At 37.7% G+C, this 25180-nt stretch overlaps 1 protein-coding gene across 2 annotated transcripts in view; it reads right to left on the minus strand.

Moving 5' to 3' along the window:
* The window catches only part of ADCY8 (adenylate cyclase 8), a 123816-nt gene that overhangs the window by 48602 nt on the left and 50034 nt on the right, over window positions 1-25180 (minus strand). For both annotated transcript variants that reach the window (XM_069854669.1, XM_069854668.1), the window contains exons 4-6: window positions 23918-24029; window positions 11418-11545; window positions 1636-1794 (exon numbers count right to left, since the gene is read on the minus strand). In XM_069854669.1, coding sequence (XP_069710770.1) covers window positions 1636-1794; window positions 11418-11545; window positions 23918-24029 — 399 coding nt within the window. The remainder of the gene's footprint in view (window positions 1-1635; window positions 1795-11417; window positions 11546-23917; window positions 24030-25180) is intronic.

Below are 25180 nucleotides of genomic sequence, written 5' to 3' on the forward strand. Positions count from 1 at the left end.
TTCACAACAGCAGGGCAGCTTTTCAGATGGAACAGAGGAAAGTAGCGAACGGGAACGGGAATCATCTCAGCATTGTGGCAAACAGGGTGATTTGAATGCTGGCAGCAGGGAGAAGTAAGGAGAGGCTAAAGTGAACTCAACTGCTCTGTTAAATCTGCTCTGCACACTAGGAAAGCCTGATGTAAATCACTGTTTTGAGTGAATTGCTGTTGCATACAGGCTTTGTTCTGTTGGCAAACTGATAAACAGGAGTGGAAATCACTCTGCTCGAATAGACTGCAACCTAGCCAGGCATTTTATCGACAATAGCAAGGCGGTGCACTCTCTGGGTTATTCATTAATAGCCATACTACTTGCACACATTAACAGCAATAAACTAGACTTTTTTGCAGGTGCGGATGGTGAAACCTAGATGATTGATTTGCTTATATTATCAAAGCAGCATGTGACCTTTCATAGTCATCTAGGGCTCCCATGAGGGATAAGCAGCAGGGAAAGAAATTTTTTCTTCCATTTTAAACACTAACCACATATGCAGAGTATAAAAGTTGGTTTTGGAGCAAACAATGTTTCATTTTCTGCTGATTCTAGGAATATGTATTAGTATGAAGGCTTTCTATGGGGAATGGTGGAAGGGGCCCACATTTGCAAATACAATATAAAGCAAACATCTTTCTAACTTCTGGGAAACATGGGAGCTCTAACAGATCCTGATGCGTGTGCAGGGAGCACATAACTCAGATTTAACTAAAACCTCTCTCACTCAAGGTGACAGCATCACTTAGATTTTCATAGAATCAAAGAATCATAGAATCACTGGATTATTTTCCACATAAAGTTGTCCGCTGCTATTGCTTCTATAATCGATGGCCAAAACCTCAATTGTTGTAGGGGACCTTTTGCTACATCTTTCATATATGAATGGTGGAACTAAAAGCAAACAGAGTATTGCTTCAACCAGTACTGTTTCTTCAAACTTAGAATTTGCAGCTTCCAAACAATTATGATGTATAAGCTATGTCAGGCAGAAATAATATGTTATCTTACAGATGAATCAGCCACCTCAGACAAAGGAAAAAGAAGCAGCTCAATGGAAAATCATATATTTTCACATATAGACAGGTGACATAAATGTCTCAAAACATCTATTAAAGCATCAATTTTTTTAAAACACCCCCTAGAGAGCCAGCTGCTCATAATGACTTGTTATTAGTGTAATGACCTATGAACATATAATTCTTCCCACACCTTGTGCATTATGAAATAAAATGAATTACAGCAACATTTGAATGCAAAGGATGGGAGAATGAAGCCTGGAGAAACTCAGGAGTGGTTTACACCTAACTGGGAAATTCAGGTGGCCTCTTCGTATTACACGGGCTGAATACAGCCACTGACCTTTTCTCAGGAAATCATAGCTGACAAAGGGAATAAACCTCACACTTCTACCTTTTCCAATGCCTCTGCAAACTGACCAGAGTTACCTTTTTTTGATTATAACTTCACAAATCCTACCAACCTAAAAATAGCAACAAAATAAAAAAGTCATTGTTGACATTATAACATAAGAGACAAATTTAGCAGTGTACTGTGTCGACAATGTTTTCTAACTGTGGGACATAGACATTGCCTTACCCAGGAATTCCACCTGACTCGAGTTTGTTTGCAATATCCACATCCCATGACCAGACATCAAATTGCCATTTTCGTAGGCCCAGCACTCCACATAGAACCGATCCTGAATGTATCCCTATTCTCATGTCAATGTCATGCTTCGTTCTTGACCTAACATATCTGTTAAACAAAACAAGAAAAGAAAAGGCCAGACTCATGAAAGTATATCCCACAGTCTTTTACATCTTTTAGAAAAGGGTACAATGGAAAATACAGTGCAATTTGTTATAAAGAACCACTTAGTCTGTGAAACAAAGAGGTAGCTTTCTAGGTAGCAAAGTACATGTAGTGATAAAATGACTTTAAAAGCCCAGTTATCATTAAGTGCTTAATTGCATGTATGGTTCAGTGGCACATGTTCCTATTAGACAGAAAGAGAGAGAGAAAAAGATGTCTGAGTGAAATATTTGGACTCATTGTGTCCTTTAGCTTGGAATTATAAATGAGCATTCAACAACATTGCAAAAATTATCACCATCAGACTTGCATATACTTTTAAATTCTACTGCACTTTTTGATTTGACTATTTCAAAAATGTTACTTTATTGATTGAAATTTTCCAGAGTTACTTTTTTTCCAAAGGCAAATTATTTTCAGTAGATTTGGCCAGAACACCATTCACTCTATTATGACAACAGCAAGATTCTAAAATTAGTTTCCCAGTTTCTTCTGTTCTGTGTAATGGTAAAGACCATTTTACTTCTCAAAAGTAAATGCATGCATACTTGTTAGCAGTCTCAGAAAAGTCTTGGCCTTTCAATTTTGCAATGCGGCATCAGTTCATTTGGGGTGGGGGGGTGGGGGTGTGAATAAGAGTTTTAAAAATGAGAGAAACTAGTCATATGAAAGTGTGAGGAAGTGAATATAAGCAATTGATCTTTATTTCCCTTTCCTGTATATTCTGAAACCTTGCAGGAAAGCATGCATATGACTTATCACTATGTTCCAATATTCAAAGGGTGCCTGCAAGGAAGATGGATACTTCTTCTTTACAAGGAGTCACAGGGAAAAGAGGTGGTATAATGAGTACAAATTACTTCTGGGAAGATTCCAACTGGACACAAGAGGAAAAATTTTCACAATGAGAACAATCAGCCATTGGAATAATCTCCCTAGGAAAGTGGTGGTTTACCCAGCACTGGACACTTTCAAGATCTGTCTGGACAAGGTGATGGGCCAACTTTTGTAGCCTGTGCTTATGCCAAGAAAGGTCGGAGCAGATGATCCTATAAGTCCCTTTCAACCTGATGTTCTGTGTTTCTACGATTCTATGATATGTCCCAGTGCAGTTGTTTGCCTACAATAGAACTTCTATTCATCATATCAGGAAGCTAACATTTTTCAGATATCTAAAAGAAATAAATTTAAAAATAGTTAATCATAAAATAATAAAAATGAAGCTTTGGAAAGGGATTTATACAGATTATGATCATCCGAATTTTTTGACTATAAATTTATTGGATTGCAAGTGAAAGGACTTGAAATATCAACATTAAAGAGTCTCCTGTCTCTGGAAGACGGGACATGTAAAGAAACTCCTTCACGCTATAAGTAGTGTCTTAGATGTTGTGAGAGAGAGGTGACAGCACTGTAATTTGTAATGTGTTTTGACGAATTTTTATACAAAAATATCTAAACTGATACTTATAATTGCCAGAGGAATTATCACACAACTCCCCACATGATCACTTCTCAGTCTGCCTTTTTCTTTTGTTCAGATTAAGATAATTATTTCTCATTTTATGCCTGTTTTACTTATCTTAAAATAAAAAGCTAATTGGATCCAGAGAAATAATTGAGCAAAAAGCTTTTTATTGGAAAACACACACAATAAGAGGACCTTAAGTTTACTAGAATGATCTAGCAGCATATATTTATCTCATATATATCACAGCATATTTATTATCTCACTCTATTAGATCAATTCAGATTTTAAAGTACTATAGTATTTAATTGCTAGTAAACACCAGCATCAACATTGGATGAATACTAGCATTGGGCAGTCATCAATGGCATGGAATTTTTAAGTCAGAATGCCAGGCAGTGTGATGTTAGGCACAAGTCTAAGCTGGGAGAGAAGTGGCTGGAAAGCAGCTCTGCAGAAAGGGATCTGCAGTTGCTGGTCAGCAGCAGGCTCAACAGGAGTCATCAGTGTACTCTGGGAGCCAAGAGGGAAACCACATCCTGGAGTGCATCGAACACATAACCAGCTGGTCAAAAGAAAAGATTATCCCACTGTATTAGTGCAGCCTCCTAGAGAGGTGGTCGATGCATAATGTGATGATGGCCTGAAAAGGCTTTATCAGCCTCAATCAACCACATAGGACTTAAACATTTGTTCAAAGCTTCATATAGCTGTGCTGTCCACACTGCCTCCTGCCTGACATTACAGACCCTAATCAAGGTCCTACCTCCCTTGGCTCATCTCTCACAACCTCCCAGAAACTTATTCCTGTGTGCTGCTCAGGTGATATGTGACCGCAGCTCTTCATCTAGAGTCAGAGTGGATTTGGCTACCTGCCTGCGTCCTTTGACTAAGTGCTGCTCTGTTTTTCTGTCTGCTGTGGTACTGCTGCACCTGCAGGGTCCCCATCTTCATACCCTTCTCTTACTTGCCCTTCACAGCAATGTGTTCTTATGTTGATAGGTAGGAAACTAATTGCATGAGGGGACCTGATTGAATTAAGCCAACAAGATCAGGTTGCTCAAGGGCCCCATCCAACCTGACCTTGAAGGTTTCCAGGGGTGAAGCATCTATCACCTCTCTGGCCAAACAGGCCTTAATTCTCTTAATATAAAATAAATTCTGTCTAGCTTTTTGTGGTTTAGAAAAGAAGCTCTGTTTCAATAACATAAAATTCCATCCATACTGGACATGATCTGAATTTCAGAGCTGACACTTCCATCCTTGGCTTACCTCACCACCTCAGCTAATGGTGCTATCTGTGCTGTAGACACATCCAATTTTTGTTCATGTCTGTAACTGTATACTCAAAGAGTAGTTTTTCTGCTCCTCGCTGATATCAACGTGACTTCAATTCACTGTCTTACACTGCCCGTAGAATGAGTTTGAGGTAAAGAATATGGATTGTGATGAATTTGAGTTCGGCAAGAGATCTTCCTGGAGATTTTGCCATTTCTTATTCTTCCTAACATAACTACAGCTGAAGATCAGAGATGCTCAAATTTTGTTGTAATTAAGCCACAGGCAGTTTGAGATATATTTAAACAGACTCTATCCAGAACCTGAATCAAACCAGAATGGTGATCTGGTTCTGCTCCTGTTGCTTTATTATTTGCAACACACGACTGAGAGCACAGCAGCTGAGAACTTGTTTGTGGAGGCATTAGCTTTCACTAAACTTTTGTTGTGAGGTTTTAAACTGAATGAAGAGTAAATGGTTGTAGGTTAAAACTAAGGTGATTGATTATCATGTAAAAGCATGGAATTGGTTTTTTTTCATTAAAATATGGAGTGATGTGAGCTGAAACAGATTTCAGAATTATGTGGAGAAGAGAACTTCACCACGGTCAAATCAAACCTCCTAGCAGCCAGACTACCACATACATTATCAGGTCCTGTTTATATACTGCTGTAGGAAAAAATAAACAATTAAAACCTTTGGAACAATGAACCCCGGGTCATCTTTATCAATAGGGGTTGTTCCTATTTATTCAGAAAAAACTTCTCATAAATAATAGCATGCACTACATACTGAAAAAATGAAGAGTGTTTATTTTGCATATGCTCAGGTGGTTTACACTTTTTAGTTCTGTTTCTTAAATTTATTCAACTATCAATGAAGCTTTTAATGAAAAAAATAGTATTTTCTTCAAATACTTTACAGGCTCTCTGCAAATACTTTGACAAAGCGGGTACATGAAGCTGCATTATTGATGGTCTATAAGGCAACTCTGTTTACCTCACAAGCTGTCTGGTATTTTATCCAGGATGAGGCAACTGTGACTGCTGCTATTTCTACTGTATCTCATTTCAGTCAAGTCAGTGATAAAAATTTTATTGATTTTACTTGGATCTTGGTCTTTCATTCTAGACAGCATTCTTTGATGGGCATTTGATTTTTGTGTTGTTAATCAGGGGCTTTCCTATTCATTTTGAGAAGGTGAGCCAAATATCAGAAATCTGCTTTCCAACCTTTTCCAAAGCTGCCAAAAATGCCCTGGAATTCGTGCCTTGCAGGTTCAGATAGTGGCACACTACCTCTGTGCTGATCAGTTTGACTGGGCAAGGTTCTGTATATCATTTGAGATACTTAGAACAGTCCCAGATGTTTTTTTCTGTGCCAACTGGCTCTCTTAGTACTTGTTCCTAGGTTTATTAGTTTGAATATGATGAAGACCACTTGCAGTAGATGATCTGAATACAACAACCTTGTTTTGGAAGCAAAAATACTTTAGAAGAATGGAGTTGGCCAGTCTGTGCCACCTCTTCTTGGTGACAACTGACATTCTGTGGGGTGGTTTAATTTACCCATCAAGACACAGACACTATCATCCTCATGCAGATGTAACAGGAAAGTTTGAAGTAAATAAGGGTCATTGCTGACCCTGCTTTGAGCAGAAGGTAGGACTGGTGAGCTCCTGATATCTACTCCAAACTGAACCGTGTTATCATCCTGAGGTTCAATTACATAGAAAACATTTTGGTTGGACGGAACAGATTTGTGGAATTTTCTTAAATGAACTCAAATGCTTTTTATTGCTGACATGAAAGGATAGTAGAGGAACTGAGGTAAGTGCTGGGTTTTGTGTGTGACTCTGGAAACTGTCATGCCTGTGAAGAAGATATCCATTATTTTTAAAAAGCTAGGAAACAGGGTGCGCTAAGCTACTGAATAGTTTGAAGAATGTAGCACAGGTATTATGACTCACAGGATAAAACATTTTGTAGATGGACTTTACACAGCATTGAATTTACCATTTTAGGAAGATGTTATCCCAAGAAGCCAGTTTAAAATAGCTCCAGAGGGAGTTTATGTTGTAATTACACTTACATTCCAACATCAGCAGAAACTACTATCTGGAGGAGTTTCACATCATCAGGCTTATCATTAATATAACTGACTTGCTTTGAGTTTAGATAGATACTGGAGCAACATGGGCTGAGTTAAACCACTACTGTATTCATATTTCTTATGTCTATCTGCTTTGAGAGGCAGGAAACTAATACAGCACAAGGAACTACAAACAATATTATCAATTATTTTCATTTGAAAACTATATTATAAAACGCTATATAAATACATAGACTTCTATGCCATCTTGTTAACATAGCTTTGGTTGTATTTGGTGGCATATTCAAAGAAAAGAGGTTTCAGAGATAGATAGACCTATTAATTTTTACCCTGTTCAATTCATATGGTAACCCAAGAGCAAAAATTAGGGAAAGATATACTGTTCTGACACTGTTCATTCACAGCAGGTGGCTGAAATGGACATATGGAACTGACGATGTACTCATTCACTCTGAAGAGTGGTGGCTGAACTTGTGAATATCTTGCAAAGACCATTTTCAACACCTTACAGAAATGAAGGCAAGCAATATCTTTCGGTTTTGCGAAACATTATTCTCTCTTCTGAGAGTCAGGGCTGATTTTTTTTTCCTCTTTCATGAACTGATATTAATATTAGTAGTCAATTATAGACTTTTAATGAAGATGAACTGTTACCTAATTTCTGGAATTTAGCTTACATTTTATGCTGGAACTACTTTTTCTGTCATAATAATTACCCTTTCAGCTGGTATTTTAGTGGGAAATAATCCAAGAGATGAAATCGCTCAGAACTCCTTGACTTACCAAACATATACCAGCATAAAGGTTTGTTTGATTTCCACCGTTATGTGGATTGCTGTTGGATTTCCATCATTATACCTTATGAGTGAGTTTTCGAGGAGCTGAGCCTCACACAATTTCACTCCCCTCTCTCTTCCCAGTCATAGGGATCTTAAGAATAAGGATGTGATGGTGAAAGCAGCAGGCTTCTCATTCATGCTGCCATTGTGTGCCAAGCTGAAGAGCAGAAGGGACAGTTTCATTGTCCGCCTTGACATCCTGTGCTACATGGAATGATACTTTTTTACCCAATTGTGCTTGTTCATCATGCAATAATTTGTGCCTGATATAAGTGTTTATTCCAGAATGAGCTTAGTTTTGATTTGAAAACACTGATGAAAACACTGACAGAAAAGCCATTGCTTCTCTTAGTAATACCATTACCCATTTTTAAATCTAGTGTTTTCTGCCCATATATTTTTTTATGTGCAGCTACCAAATAGCTTCTCAGTTCTTTTTTCCACTCAGCTGAACAGATCAAGCTCCTCAATTCTCTTATTTTAAAAGCACTTCTGCTTCATGAATTATTTTTGCAACTATTCCCTGCAGCTTTATAAAAATGTTTAACAAGCATTTTAAAATGAGGCCACCACACCAAGATTCATTATTCTCATCTCAGTCTTGACATTGACAAACTATGCACTATTATTTCCACTTCGGAAGTACTCTCTCCTCTTCTTTAAGATTATTTCCTTCTCTTCTCAGTCCTTCTTCTACTTCCACTTTCTTTCATGGTTTCTCTCCTTTCTCTTTTACCTCACTTTCCCTCAACTTCCCTCGCTAAGTTTTAGGTAGCCATCCCTCTCCTCATAGCCCTACCCAAAGAATGGAAAACCTCAATGAACAAGCATGTTGATCTCTGTCTGGATCATAATGTGATTATCTCAATTCAGAATTACATTTTTTTCCCTGTATCTTTCTCTTATCTATTTCAATATGTTTTAAGAAGTGATTGTCTCACCAACCATAGGCTTCTTTTACTGTTAGGTCTTAAGCTCATGCTGCAAATGTTACTGTTCACATACAGGTAGCCCCGTCTTGAATTTTATTACATATCTCATCCACAATTCCATCCATCTGGCACTCCAACACAGCTTTGGAATTTCACTAACAAGGAATGAAAACACTGATGAATGTATTCTTACATTTTTTCCCCTCCCTGTATAGACATAAAGGTAAATACAATTTTGTTGCTTCTTTTTTATTGGTAAGAGCTGTTGCAGATTTAGTTTTCCTGATCATTCTCTCTGACACCCATTTAGCTTGGGAGGTAACTGTTAAACTGAAACACTATCATCTGATGACTAAACATTCTATTAGTATCTAATTTCTGCCCACTGTCAGTACAGACAGGCTTCAATAAAATTAAACGGAGGAAGAGCTACACTGTGTGTGAAAAGATAAGAGAACCAGCTAAACAAATAAACTCTTGTGCACAGCATGTTTCATTTAACTTAATTTATGCTTCCAACTAAAGCTAAAGAAAGTTTGCAGGAGATTGGGTTTTGCTAGATGGACAGAGTTAGAATTCTTACTTGTTCACAAATGTTATGGGGCAAAGCTTCCTTGTTTCAGAGTAAATATCAGATTAGTGGAACCATTCTATGGCAGAAAGTTGTATTTCAATTGTATTCAGTGGCTGAGGGAGCAAAGTACAAGAAGACAGAGTGGGATAACAATAACAGCTTTTCTTTTTATAAAGTTTGTAACAAGATACACTGATGTTTTGTTGTGTTCAGAACAGTTCCTTATAACTGCAAAGAGGGAAGTGCAGCACCAAGACTCAAGTCTCAATCCTTGGTATATGATCTTAAGATCAATTTGTAGAACCTCGATTAACAATACTTTAACACTTTAGCTGTATGGATATGAGCTGTACTAAAATACTCAGAAGTCCCTTGTGAGTCAATCTATCCATGTAGATTTATCTTACATGTTGTGTAATAAGTAGATTTTAAATTCTTGTTCAATTCCTGCGGACCATGCAGTCATCAAGAAGTCTAGAAGAAAATTCAGCAATGGTATCCTGAGATGGTAGATTTTGGGGCACTCCTCACGACAGGTGTTGTACTGATCCTTTCAATGTTACCAACTTCCTTTTGTCAACGGAGAGAAGAGGAATCCTGGAGGACTTGTAGGGGAAAAACTGGTCTGCCCAATTTAAAGCTTCCTTCTGCATTTAAACTGGTACAAGTATTAGAGTTTCTAAAAGTACCTGGATTGGTCAGTTTTCTAAAGAAAGGTAAAAGATGGGTTTTTTTCACTTTAACTGTGCAAGATATTTACTAGTTTCAGTTCTAACTAGACTGTCAGAAATGCTGACTGAAGTATTTGTAATATCCTATGGAAGGATCAGTCCTCCCTGTGAATATATGAGCATGCATTAAAATAAGTAACCTAAGGCTCCTATAGTCTGAACAGAAAAGCCTCATTGAATGCCCAGAAATGTAGATACTGAGATTATCATATGAATTGGAGAAAATATGAACTGAATTAGCCAAAGGGTCCATAGCCTTAATGGACTTTAGATTCTTAGCTCTGACTGAATATAACTGTCATTTAAAATACTAAAACTACGGTACTGTATCTACTGGATTACTGTCTTTGATATCCAGTTCATGAAAGTGTACCAGCGTACTGAAGACTTCCACATGTGTAAGGAGATTCAGAGAAAATTACTATCCTAGAATAAAAATGACTTGCAATGTGCAGATGGTATTACCAAGAAAATGCACAGGATTTGATGTGTTTCTCCAAGAATTTTTAACAGTGCTGGCAGCTTTTTTCATCATTGCATGTTCTCTTGTTTGTGTTTCACTTTCACTATGGGGATTCCAGAAGCAAAATATTGATTACTTTGTGCAACGCTTAGTATGTGATAATTGAATTTAATCTTCTTAGACATCATTGTTGCATAATCTTTATTCAGTTATATTTTCCTTTAATTAATTTTTGTCAAATTCTCCCTCTATTAACATCTCTCTAATCCAGCTGCAGTACGCATTAACTCTGTGATATATGCAATGAGACACACTCAGATTAAAGGAAGGAAAGGGGTCTGGAAAAGAAGCAGACAAAGAAATTGGACAGAAAAACATCCATGGAAAGAAGAGAGTGCTCAGGTTAAGCAACACTGTTTTAGGGAAGAAAGCAGCAGAAGAATATGGAGAACGGGAACTCAGCAACACTGATACAGAGGATAAAAAAGATGAAAAAAACCTCTCGGAGCATTAGATTTCAGCTACTGTCACAATCATTGCACAAGCTCTATACATGAGCTGCTGGAACTTTGTTATTGTTAATCTCGATTGCATCAAAATACAAGAAACTATCATCAACACAACTGTATTCACATGATGGGAACACATCCCTTAATTAAAAACTTCCAGCCTATGTGGATTTAAGCACCAACCTAATGTAACAAGTAAGATTTGTTCCTCAGGCAATCTTAGTGCTTCCAATTTTGTCTGTGAGCTAGTTTCCAAGCTAAAGTATTGCCACAGCTGTCTATTTAGTGTTTATCTTGTTTAATTTTGTTAAAGTAGATTATTGGAAGCAATTCAGTCTCCTCCTCATCAATCTCCTCTTAACAATGACAACAGTACAAAGTGAGAACTGTTAAAAACTGTGAAGCCTATCACTCACAATGCACACACACACCTATTGTGTGTATACTCTGAAAAAACACAGGTTAATCAAAGTTGTTTAGTACCTCTTTCCGCACATTCCATGGATTCAATAAGTCCTGCACTTTTCACAATGGTAATCCAGAGATTTCTGAACCACCATAGGAATCACTTGTCTAGTAAAAGCATTCTCAGATAAGAAGTTCAGGACACTGTCAGAAATGATGAAACAAGAGGTAGAAAAATAAAAAAATATCATTACCTGATAGTTTTGATCATGCTGAGCCCCATTTCAACACAGCAGTGTGCATGGTCCTGGCGAGGTTCTGGGAGCCCTGACACACAGTAGTAACAGTCCCCCAGGATCTTTATTCTGAGACAGTGATGTTCCTAGGTGTAAATGCATTGAAGAGAAAGCAAAGATTTACAGTTATATTTTCATAATTTTAAGATATTGAAAAAAGAAATAAAAAAAATTAAAACCTTTTTGCTGGATGTTTCTTGTTAGTAATTAGTACAACCTTGAAATATGATACCTTTACATTTTCAGTAAAAAAAGATATAGTGATTTTTGTGTTATGCTAGCCAGAGATGTCCTTGCTGATGGTGAGAAAGGTTTCATCACAGAGTTAGGATGGAAGCTAGGCCAAGGATTCAGAAATGCCAGCTGAGATAATGAATAACCTATATTAGAATGTATTTCTCCAGGGTATCCTTTCTGCTCCCTTTTTTTTCACTAAAAATAAATGAAAAACCTCTTTCCTCCCACTGATAATCCCTTCCCACCTAAAGTTTCCACTGTCACAGTCAAGCATTCCCAACAGCCATAGGACCCGATCACGTATCTGCATGCCAAGCGTAACAAAGAAGGTGTCTTGCATTAGGCTTATACTGTGAAGAAATGGCATTTATTTGTCATTTAGCCAGCAGTGTTCTTTAGCCTAGGAGCTAATACTGAATTTCATTTCTTAAATATATATTAACACTATCTTTACAGGCAAAAGCAGCATATTACTATGTGATTGGATCATTATTTTGAAAGATTCTGTTATAGTAAGCAAAATTACCTGAGCTGCTGAAACTTTTGCATTACCCAGACAAGCAAAACAAGTGAGCCCAAGATAAGCTGTAAACTTGCCTGATATATTCTGCTGGCTTGGCACTCTCAAGAGGCAATCAATGCACAGGAACAGAGACCATAATGGTTTGAGGACAGAGCTGCAAGTGTCTAGGGTCAGAAGGTATCGCAAGATAGAGAATCATTGAAATAATAAGTGCAGTATTAGCACTCAATAAGTAAAGGCTCAAATGACAGAACACTAAAATGAAGACGAGTCATTACTGGGGAGCAAGATTACAATTTGTAAAACTAGCTCATTAGATGATAGCAAAATTTGACCTGTGGTATTTATTACAGCTTTTGTCATCTCTTTTGCCCTGGCAACCTGTGGCAGAGGCTGCACTAATCAAAAGAGTGAAGATGCACTAAACCTGCTGGGGAAGAAAGAACTTTAAATAGGGTGTAGGAGCAAATGTGAATCCTGTCTGTGCCTCAGGAATTGAGTACTGGCCAAACATATGGGACTCCAAGTTGTTTTTCAGGAATTTGCCCAGGAAGAATGAAGCTTTGTAATGAACCTTAGACAAGTCTTTAAAAATCCTGGAGTGGCATAGGGAATGTACACACTTGTACTCAAAGCTTTTGCAGAACTCAGCTGAACCTTTAGGCATTCCAGTAAGGGTAAAATCTGCTCTGGGCACTGGACCAAAGTAAGCTGATTCACCCTGAAATCTCCTTAAACCATCAGTAGGAGCTGAATGCGTTTGAAGCTTTGGCTAAGTCTCCTGCTAATACCATTGCTGGCTCTCAGGGTGTAATGTCTAGCAGCTCAAGTTTCACAAGGAAATTCAAGACTAAAGTTAAGCTTCTAAAATGCCAGGTTTTGTATGTGACTCTCCTCTTTCCCTGTCACATTCTCTTCAGCCACTTTGCAGATCCTCACAAGTGAACATTGAATATTTTTCATATGTTTGCAACCGAAATCCTAAAATCCACCAAAACATTTATTGTTTACATTTCTTCCTCAATGAAAAGAATTGGAGATTAACTTTGCCAAGACTTCCACCTAATTTTTTTCTATAGAGCCATAGAATCATCAGGTTGGAAACGACCTCTTGCATCATCGAGTTCAGCTATTCCTATCTGCCACTAAACCATGTCCCTGAGCACCTTGTCTACCCATCTTTTAAATACCCCCAAGGATGATGACTCAACCACCTTCCTGGGCAGCCTGTTCCAGTGCCCAATGAGCCTTTCTGTGAATTTTATTTTTCTGATACCCAGTCTGAGCCTCCCCTGGTGCAGTTTGAGGTCATTCCTTCTTTTCCTGTCCCCTGTCACTTGGAAGAAGAGGCCAGCACCTTCCTCTCTGCAATTTCCTTTCAGGTAGTTATAGAAAGCGATGAGGTCTCTGCCCAGCCTCCTCTTCTCCAGGCTAAACAACCCCAGCTCTCTCAGCCACTCCTGGTAAGACATGTCCTTCAGCCCCTTCACCAGCTTCATTGCTCTTCTCTGGACACACTCCAGAGCCTCAACATCCTTCTTGTGGTGAGGGGCCCAGAACTGAACACAGTATTCGAGCAGCGGTCTCACCAGTGCCGAGTACAGAGGGAGAATAACCTCCCTGGACCTGCTGGTCACGCCGTTTCTGATACAAGCCAAGATGCCATTGGCCTTCTTGGCCACCTGGGCACACTGCTGGCTCATGTTCAGTCGGCTGTCAACCAACACCCCCAGGTCCCTCTCCTCCAGCCAGCTTCTCCTAGTCTGTAGCACCGCATAGGGTTGTTGTGCCCCAAGTGCAGGACCCGGCATTTGGCCTTGTTAAACCTCATGCCATTGGACTCAGCCCAGTGGTCCAGCCTGTTCAGATCCCTTTGCAGAGCCTCCCTGCTATCAGGCAGACCAACGCTTTCTCCCGGCTTAGTGTCACCCGCAAACTTGCTAAGGGTGCACTCGATGCCTTCATCCAGGTCATTGATAAAGACATTGAACAGGGCTGGACCCAGCACTGAGCCCTGGGGAACCCCACTTGTCACTGGCCTCCAGCTGGATTTCACACCATTTCCCACCACTCTCTGGGCCCGGCCAGCCAACCAGTTTTCCACCCAGGAGAGTGTGCGCCTGTCCAGGCCAGAGGCTGACAGTTTCTGAAGCAGAATGCTGTGAGAAACTAAGTCAAAGGCATTAGAGTGAAGCTATGAAACATTAAAGTCAATCAAGAAGCAATGAGGACGTAATGGCATGAATCGTTGCATGTTAAACTGTTAATGGGCTTCCTTAAGCTCTTGTTTTTGTGTTTCCTGGTTAGACAAAATGCAAGGAGGTAAAGATATTATAAAGCATAGATATAAAGTTGTTTGATTTTTCTAGTAGTGACATGAAATTGTTTTGTATTCTAATTGCCATTTACTTTTACATCTACAAAATAAAAGGAGCATTTATAACATCATATCAGTTTGAATGAGGTGAACTAAAGCAAAAGGCAGCACTTTAAGGCCATTCAGACCTGCTACAAATACAACTGATAACCACATAGTGTACTATAGAAAAATAAAGGTAAACACAATCAATTTCCAGGAAAGAAAGCAAGGAAGGAAGGAAGGAAGAATGAAAGAAAGGCAGACGGACATCTCTTAAGTAGTATAATATTTGAGTATTATAATTACATTTTTATATGCAACATTTATCATACAGTCTTGTATCTGTACTACCTGCCTATGTGATGATGTGGGAAACCCTTATTAAATTAGCTTCTAATTTAGCACTGTTAGAGAACATAGTCTGCAACAGGAAAGAAACCTCAACTGTTTTGTTAATTGTTCATTTAAACTAGTTGATATGCTGATTCCATTTAAGTCAGATGAGACTTCTATCACCTGGATGCATGTCTCCTCATTTGCTGAAAATCAGAACAAGGCAGGCCACTCCAAAAAGGTGTGATTTTTATAAGAACAAAGAGGAATTTTAACACCTAACAAGACCTACTAATGAGGGTTTGATGCATGTGAATCTGAATGTGTGTGTGTGACAGAGGAAATCCTTTCAGTTGCATAAGAATGTATACGTTTTCTTGTCATGACACATCATCTCTGCACTCATTTGCCAAAGTTAAGGATGTCATCTACCGAATGAGATATCCAGACATGGATGACTTCATATGTAGGTGTCCATATATCAGCCAGCCCTCAAGGCTGCCATCACAGTCAAAGGAGAGCCAAGCAATGAAGTCAGTGAAGCCTAGAGACTGATTCAGCTTACAGATAAAGCAGTTGGCTGGGCTTCAGATCAGTTGTCTACAAACAAGCTTACAGTGCATTGGTAAGACTCCCGGGTACGTGAGACACCCACACAGGAATAACAAACATGACACTACATCTGTCCCTCTTGGAGTGGTGCAAGGGCCAGGCACAGCATCTCTGTTGGCGCAAGAAGCCACAAGGAACACTTAAATGACTCCCTGTCTTCCTTATTTTTCCTGTTAGTCAAATGTTTATGACTGTTAAACATGAACAGACTGAGACTGCTGTCCTTACCCTTTTTATTCTTCCCTTATTCCCATCATACCTATATCAAAAGCAAACCATGGTTTTCTTTGTCACTGGAAATGCTTCAGCTAAAAGAAAATAATGTAACAACTGTCAGGGAGGACAGAGGGCTAATGGTATCTGCGTTTGGCCAAGGAGGACTGTGTTGTCTCCAGAGATTCCCTCTGATAACTTTGTAGTTTAATGACATCTACAGTTCAGACTAGATGCTTTGTCAGACTGACTTCATTAGTACATTAAGGCTAGATTCATGGCTATTGTGGGTAGTCATGCAGTAGCTGTGAAGAGAAGACTGAATTTTCTAAGGGCCTACTTACTCTTTAGTGGTTTAAAATGATAATAATAGCATTCAAGATTTTCCTCACACTTCCTAAAACCATCTTACCACAATGTAATCTAAGAGTTGCAAGTTTATATTAAATGAAAATGAATGAAAAATATAAACTTGCATGAGGAAAGTGTAAAATGAGCAGATTATTTAAATAAGAGAAAATGGCCAAACAGGAATTTTTACACTACTGCATTAAATCCTTACACTGTTGTGAGGCTGTTAGAATCTTTGCTTTATTTTATTCTGTTTCTCTTCCCCTTTCCCTTTCCATAAGCAATTCCAAAGTTGTCCTTGGGCATGTAAGTGACAGCCAGTATTATACAGGCATTCACATCAGCAGCCATCAGCCTAACACTGCTCCTTCCTCACTCATTAATGCTGTATATTGAAGGTATCAATTAATTTCTCAGCATGTCACAAATAGGGGCTTTTTTTTTTTGCCTTTATTTGCAGCTTCTTATTTGATACAAATGAAAGATTCTGTCAAGATCAGTTGAAATGAGTAGAAATTTTGCCTGGGGATACTATGCAGACTCAAATGCTCGATTATTATTAATAATAATTCTGGATGAATTTAGTGAGAGTTGTTAAGAAATCTTTTTTCCAAAGCACATTAATCCAGAGCAAAAGAAAAAATGCAAATTTTTCATAAATAATTACCTCATGCATGTGAATGATTTATGTTTAAGCTTATTAAATACACCCTTAGTGACTGGAAAGTAAACAAAACAAATTGGCATAAAGTGGAGTTGAAGAAATGAGTTGCTCAAATACCAAGTTACTGAAAGTCACAGTCAGAAACTTCATTAATATTTCCTGTTTTCTTGGGCTAAATTTCCAACAAAGGGAAAAAAAGGATTGTGTTTTATATTATGCCACTTTTCCATCTCTGCCTATGGTGAATTAATCGCTTCACCTCCTTTTGAAGGGAATCCCATAGACTAGGTAACAGCCCACAGAAAAGCCCATATTCACAGTTTTTATAATTTCAAGCTAAAAATTTAGAACATTTTGGGTGAGAAAATACTGAGGCTGAACAGCAGAACAAAGAGATCATACACATAGATCTCCTTTTAAAAGGTGGCCAGAGTGGAAGGGGGCAGGAACTTGGCCTTTGTGCACAATAGCTCAGTTCCTGAAACATTTGCCAAAGTCATAAGAAACCTAGATAAAAGGCCTTTCTCAGCACGAATAGGATTGAGGCCAAAGCTCTTAATCAGCGGGCTGGTTTGGGGTGGGCTGGAGAGAGAGGTCCATCCAAATTCCTCCTATTGCCGCTCTGTTGCTTTGGAAAACAGAGCTAGGACCTTGAAAAAGCCAGATGGTGGGAAATTCTCGAGTCTGGTGATGCAGGCAGAAAGGAAGACCAGGTTTGGGTCACAGTTGCAAGGACTGTTACTGTTTTTTATATATATAAAGGGAAAATTGTGCCAATCTTTCATCCTCTGCCATGACCAGGGAATACTTAAATATAGCCCTATATGAATTTATTTGTATGCGTTATAGTAGGCCATGTAAGTAATGTTTTCTTCTTTTAGAGTAGCCTGTAGTGCAGTGCTTAGGCCTTCTCCAGGCTGATAGAAAATAGCAATTTGGAGTCTCTTGTGCTGCAGAAGGAACTAAGGTATGTTCCTTTGTGAGTTTTCTAATATAATATATCAACATTTCCATGCTTTGCCATTCTATGGAATGAAAACAGCTGTTGCTCTTGTGTCTGGAAAGCAACCATTCTTGCCATCTAGTGTTAATTAGTAAATTATGACATAAGTGTTTTTAGTCACATAAATCCCCATTAGAAAGATTTAAGGAATGTTTTTTACCTGCTAAAGCAGGAACAATTCTGCACAGAAATTCTGCCCCTTTAGAGTTTCTAGAACTGCAGACACATGAAGGGTGAGGCAGACATTTCTTAAGAACATATTTATGAAGTCTAAATTATATGAAAATCCCGATTTAACAAAGTGGGGGTTTTTTTAGGTTTGGATTTACATAACTCTTAGTTCCTAAACCACAAAAATTTTGAAACTGAATTTTTATTTAATCTGTCATTTTCATCTGACTTCTTTCATAAAATGCCTGTAGACTATCACTTCAAAAGTGTTTTGTGGATTGGAGTCATTTGACTGTGCAGATCTGATGATTTACTTGGCTTTTTATTATCTGGAATACTGTAACTACAGTAAGAACTTAATAGTGTTGTTTATTCTATAGTATTAGACAATTAGTTATTGACACTAATGAGGAGGGAAAAGACCCTAGAATTAAGCACAGTAAAAAGACTGCCGCCCAGTCCTGGGGCGTACAGGAAATCTGGGGAGGAGTTATTTATCAGGGAGTGCAGTCATAGTCTGAGGGGTAATGGTTTTAAGATGAAAGAGGGTAGATTTAGATTAGGTATTAGGAAGAAATTTTTTACTGTGAGGGTCATGAGGCACTGGAACAGTTTGTCCAGAGATGTCATGCATGCCCCATCCCTGGAGATGTTCAAAGGAGGGTTAGATGAGGCTATGAGCAACCTTATCTAGTGGAAGGTATCCTTGAGCCCTAGCAAGGAGGTTGGAACTAGATGATATCAAAGGTCTCTTCTAATCCAAACCATTCTATGATTCTATGATTATTATAAATTCACACAATGTCCTTATAATTAACAAAATATCATATATGTACACTCATACTCCTGTTAACTCTGTTTCCTAATACTGTACCCCTAACATATACACATGAAAAAATTCACATCTTTATGTACTGGCATAATATGTTTAAACAAATAGGGTTTTTTAAGGAGTCTCTAGAATCCTGCCAGTTATATTCTTAAAGATCATTACACAAAAGAACAAAACACTGCAAGCTCAGAGTTTAAGTGTGGCAAGGAACAGTAAAGCACAGCAACAAGAGTATCTTTATTGAGGAAACAAAAAAGCCTTCAATGCCCTTCACTCTTCCCTCTTTGATACCAGCTGGTTCAGGTATTGTATGGGATATATGATGATGGTTCTTGTGGAGCCTGATTGTTAGGCTAGATTCTATCCTTAGGAACAGTAGTCACAGTTAAGACTAGTAATACAGTGTTAGAGGGATCTTTGGTAGGTTATCTTCAATGTCCTAGTAAAGAAGTTAACCAAGGTTACAGAAAGGGACCATCTCTCTTAGGAAAAAAATATTCATCAGTTCTTTAATAAATGAAAGCAACCTATAATTCACATTATGTAAATAAATGTCCCACGAACTCCAGGCTAGTTACGCAAAGAGAATAAAGCTTATAATAAAGAGTGAATTTTACATTCAGCTTCTACAGCTCTTATGAGCAAGAAGAAATGGTATTCTGGTTTATAACACAAGAACTGTTAAGGCTGTAAAGAGATGAAGTTCCTTACTGGTAAGTCATTTCATTCTCACATGAAACCCATGGATTTCAAGGGAAGATTTCCGATTCAGCATTAATGCTTCATCTTAAGCATGGGTCCAAGTTCAAACATAAGACTCTGTGTTTGTCTTTGTATGTGTGTCTAAATTCATATTTTGTGGCTTTATTTTACCTTTAGGTGTCAGACATCTCAGACTCTGTCATGACAAAGATTAGAGATGTCTGCTCCTGTGCTTAGGATTTTACTCCTTCCTCTTTTTCTTACCTGAAACTGAATCTGCACACAATGTAGATACGTTCAAAAATATGACAAATTGAATCATAGTATCAGCTGGTATCTAGTACTGAACAGAAGGCAGAGAAAAAAACAAACATTAAGAAAACCCTATTATTTCATCAAAGCAGGACCTTTTATAGACTTAAGTATCTTACTGAATACCATTTTATTTCCCTTCTCTCCTCAAAATTTCTGCCTAAGGATAATATTAATATTAATTAAGTTTCATTTTAGGCCTTTCAGTAGATGGATATATAGGGGAATCTTTTTTTCTCTCTCTTTTATGACAACTTATTTGTCTTCCTTTCCAACTGTCATTTTTAATAACTATAAATTTTTCAAAAATATCATAGAGTGATGAGAAAGAGGAAGTAGCTGTACATATTATAATATTACATTTGTTTATTATAAGAAATATTGAACTGAGTTCTCATATTTCTTCAAAGTGTTCTGTGGTAATGATACAGAGATGGAATTTGTTGTTATTAATTATATGCATCAACATATGCCATATACTTGATGTAACTGACTGAAGATTAAAAAAGCCTCAGAGGTTTCGTTGCTTGTGCATTGCACAAGAAAAAGGAAAGCTCAGTAAAACAAATAAGAAACTAAGCTAAATGACATTCTACATTAAGCTGTGAAATAGTGCCTTCTTTAATATTATATGACTTTTATAATATCATAGAGCAGACCAAACAATCCTTTATATGGGATTATAACTACTTTTATTTAGAAGTAAATAAGGATTTTTAAGGATTTTCCATAAATCTAAAGAAATTGCCTGAAGGTTTCTGTAATTCACCTCTGATTAAGAAGATTAGGAACTAGTCAACTGATAGATCTGAAATCTAGATGTGAATGTGTAATCCTCAGTAATGGAAGATCCTTCTATGGAGGCTTTGAAAGGACCAGTTACCAAAAGGCCTCTCAAGTCTTTACAAGGAAGTATGAAATCATTGCTAATAGCATTTGAGGAAGAAATAAGACTGGTAGAATAATCAATTACAATACAGGCATGGTGGTCATAACCAGACAGCAAGACTATGAAAAACCCCCAAAACAGTAAGTTTGAGTGCAGTAATGTCATCACTGTATGTTCAGAAACATGTGGTCTGGGACAGTGATCAAAGAAACAGAAAATAAGGATGATAATGATCTGCTTCTACCACAGTATTAGAGGTTAGTCCAGGAACACTGCTTTCAGTGCTAGTAGAATCATAGAATAGTTTGGGTTGGAACTTAAAGATCATCTAGTTCCAAACCCCCTGCCATGGGCAGGGACATCCCACTACATCAGGTTACCCAAGGCCCCATCCAACCTGGCCTTGAACACCTCCAGGGATGGGGCATCCACAACATCCCTTGGCAACCTGTTCCAGTGTCTCACCACTGTCATGGTGAAGAAATTCTTCCTAATGTCTAGTCTAAATATGCCCCTCTCTGTTCTATATCTGTAATAGTACCTATGTACCATAGTACCTAGGCTTTGAAAGGGATTCTAAAAAAATTGGAGGTGGTCTAGAAAACTAGCCCCCAAACTTATTTGAAGGAATAATTCCTATGGAGAAAAAAGGCTTAAAATGTTCTTGGTCTGTTTCTTTTATCAAGATGAAATCTGAAGAGTGACTTGAGCAAAGCACACAAATATATTCCTGGAGAAAATCTGTGGCTACAAGATGGCTCTTTTGTCTGGAAAAATAGGTCATAGCAAGAAATATTGGATGAAATTCAAAGTCAGAAAAATCAAATGCAAAAAAACCATAACAAATTAACAGTGACACTGTAAGGACACCGGAATAAACTCCTAAGATATGGAAGTATTTCTCCATCTCCTAGGACTCCAGATGAAGACTGGGCATTTTTCCAAAAGATCCACCTTTTCCAGGTGTGAAAGCTTCATACTGTATCTGCTGGGTAGATTGATAGGTTCATGTAAATCACAAGTCCTTAAAATTTGGGTCCAGTCAGTGCTTGCTTCCAAAATTTTCAGAAGGCTAAGTTGAAGTCCATTTAAGATTTCGAGATTTAAGCCTTTAATTTTAGGAGCTGGCCCCTCCATGAGAGTCTAGAACCCCGAGTGAGGAGTCTTGGTTTCTGATAAAGTACAGAGAAATAGTTCATCTCGGTTTGGACGGAAACACCAAAAGCCATATAAAGTTTCTGTTCCATTCTAGGGTTGTCGGGCATCTCTACAGTCAGAACTTCAGGCATGTAACACAACATCCAGGGCTCAGAAGTCACAACCATGGAACACAACGATGATTGGGAAATATTTACCAGAGCCATGACGGTCCTGAAGATGAAGTTGTGCAGACAGAGAGTTTCTGTCATCTTAAACTCATCAAATTTCTGGGTAAGATATTAACTTATTAGGTATGTTAGATAAATTTGTATATTTACTATTGTTTAAAATAAACTGACTTACATTTTGGAGATACTCCTCCTGTGTGGGCATACTCTATGTTCTTCACAAAGATTTATCAGTTTAGGACTACAACAGAAAGATTTCTAAAGGTCTTAGGTAGGGGATGTATGTCAAACCACAGAGAAGAGGGAAACCTCTGAGCATTAAAAGAAGTAAAATTCTCATTTCCTACAAAGTATTAAAACCAAGCAGGGAAGTGCCTTCAGGGTTAAGTGGCAAGTGACGGAGGATTCTCTGGATTCAAATTTAGATATAAATATATTCTTTGTTCTTAAGTCTTTTATTAGACCTATAAAAAAATCTCTACTGGTTAAATACAGTTTATGGAACAATTAGAAAATATGGTTAATGATTATGAGATAAGAATCTATTCCACCAAGAATACTAAGCAAAATTAAAATGTAAAGCCAGGCAATAAATCATATGATGTACATATTCTTCCTAAAATACTTCTATGACATACATTCATTTCATTTCGTTTAAAATATGTTTCTTCAGTTAGGGTAGCTATTTTTGTCATTATATACAGAAGCAGACATTGTTCCTATAAGCTTTCTGTAAGACAGGATTGTGGTAACTTCTGTCACTCTGCTTATTTTTTTAATTTAGATCAGAGTTGATGAGGTTTTTGTGTTTTCAAAACAAATACTGTAGATTGCATTTACCAATTTGCCAGTGTCCAGGCAATGGGTCATTGCATCATTCTGTACATGAGAAAATACACTGCTATTTGAGATAAAAACAACTGACTCAAAAAAATCTTTGAATAATTATGGAGGTCGTGCCTTTCTTGATATCAATTTGGAAGCTAAGACACAACACCAAGGATCTTACTAATGCCTGCGCAATACGTACATAAATACCCTGTACTCCTGAACCAGAAATGTATAAGAATTAGTGAGGGAGGTAGATGTGTACATCAGAATAAGTCACTCTAGGCCCCTTTTATAATAAGTAGAGAGCGTGGTCGGTGATATTCAGAATGTATTTCCTGTTTTCCCACAGTAGATGCTGCATTTAGTTGGATTAAATGTACTCCATTGCTTATACTAACAGCCTTAGTATCCAGCTCGGATGTTGACGCCTAAACATAGTCACACAAAATGGATCTTTGACCAAAGAAACATAAAAGAGAGGAGAAAAGAAAATGTAAGCCTAGTAAAACTGAGGATGTGTTCTGCTTGTATTTCTATGCTTTGCTTTTTTTCTAAGCTGTACTAATTAAGTAGCAACTAATTTGCCTGATGTATTAAATTCCACTACTGTGTTTAATTAATTTAATTGTTGAGTTAGATAGAATAGAACCTAGAACCTAAAGATTGTAAAACCAGCTAGTTACTAACCATTGCAATGGTTTTGTTGGCTGATTACATGTCCTTTAAATCAACAGGTATTTTAACCTTTCATAGAAGAAAAGTATAAATAAAGCTATGGTTTTAAAAAAATTCAATTTCCAGCAAGGACCAAAACTACAAAACTCCTGAGAAACTGTGGTAGGAGATCTGCTCTCGTGCTGTTCTTGTCTAACACCACAGAAGAATGAATTTCTGATGAGTATCTGAGCTTTCACTTGCTATCAGAACCTATCACTTTTGATAAGCTTGCCCGTTAATTCCAGCTTCAGTGGCTGCATTAAATTCCTATGAGGAAAATCTAAATTAATATTGTTCAAAGTAATTGTAAGATATTTCCCAAAGCTCCCAAATAAAGAGTTGACTTCCCATCCTTTTGCAAACAAACTGTGCTTAACTCACATGTGCTAGTCGATCAAATCTGGCAAAGAGTTCATTCAGCATTCGGACCAGTTCCTGGGCTGACAGAGTTGTGGAGAGATTGGTGAATCCTTTAACATCTGCAAAAAGAATGCTGAAAACAGAAAAGGTATTAATATTGCAGTCTATTGCCTTTGATAACTGAACATGCTAAGTTATCTTCTAGTAATTTACTAGTGAAGGACCAGTTTAATGTTCTGCTACTTTAGCTCTAGATTATTGGGGATTCTGGATTACTGAATATAAACATTGAAGGGACTAAAGAAATACTACCAAGTATGAGATAAGGTTTTGCAAAAAATGTGTGTTATACAATTTTGGATTTTCAAATCATTCAGGGAGATACAGTTAAGCCTTAATAAGCACAGTTGTCTCCATTTATCAATGGGAAGACTGAGGCATAGTGCACCCATGATACAGAAGGCTGTATAGACAGATAGACTTGGCACCCATATATTTGTTAAAATCTGACAGTACTCTTTGAGGGCAGGTTTATTTATAGCTGCTTTGCACGATAGGATATTCAATCTTTACTTATCTATGTGTCATACAAGACTCAAATCTTAAGACAACAAACAGATTCACAGCAGTATTGATATATTCTAGGCTCAAGCCAGCATTGTTACATGTAACTTTAGGGACTTGACAGATGTACCTGAGTTACAAGTATAGTACCATCTATTTAAGTATGAATCAGTATTTGGATGATTCCTTGTTTTTTCCATTGACTTCACAGGGAGCCTGGTGTGATTATACTTTAAATTAAGGTGCATCAAATTCGATGCCTGAAGCTGTTGTAGGATCTTGGTCAATGAACTAGTTGCAAAGTTGCAAACAGAGCTCTAACATATATTTCAGCAGCCAGTGAATTTTCTAGCCATGTAACTTCAGCTGTTCACTGTGCCTACAATGAACCCATGTGAATTAGAGAAAGATACACAACAGAAAAATTCTGTGCTGTGTAAGTTATGACCCAGACCAAAGGATGTAACAGCTCGGCACCTAGCAGCTGTAAAAAGGAAAGTATACTTTTAAAAGGAGCAGGATTCAAAGAGACACAAATCATGCTGGCACAGACTGGAAATAACCCAAATGAACTTAGTTACCATTTCAAAGTCAACTAGTGACTGGTGTTACAGTCTGAGTAGCTGAAGACCTTTCATTTGTGTTGAATGATATCACACTTTTGATAGTGTATGAGAATCACTAATGCAGCCAATAGTAAATACAGCAATGACAGGCAGA

Source organism: Phaenicophaeus curvirostris, chromosome 3 (assembly GCF_032191515.1).
Source record: "Phaenicophaeus curvirostris isolate KB17595 chromosome 3, BPBGC_Pcur_1.0, whole genome shotgun sequence".
Lineage (NCBI taxonomy): Eukaryota > Metazoa > Chordata > Aves > Cuculiformes > Cuculidae > Phaenicophaeus > Phaenicophaeus curvirostris.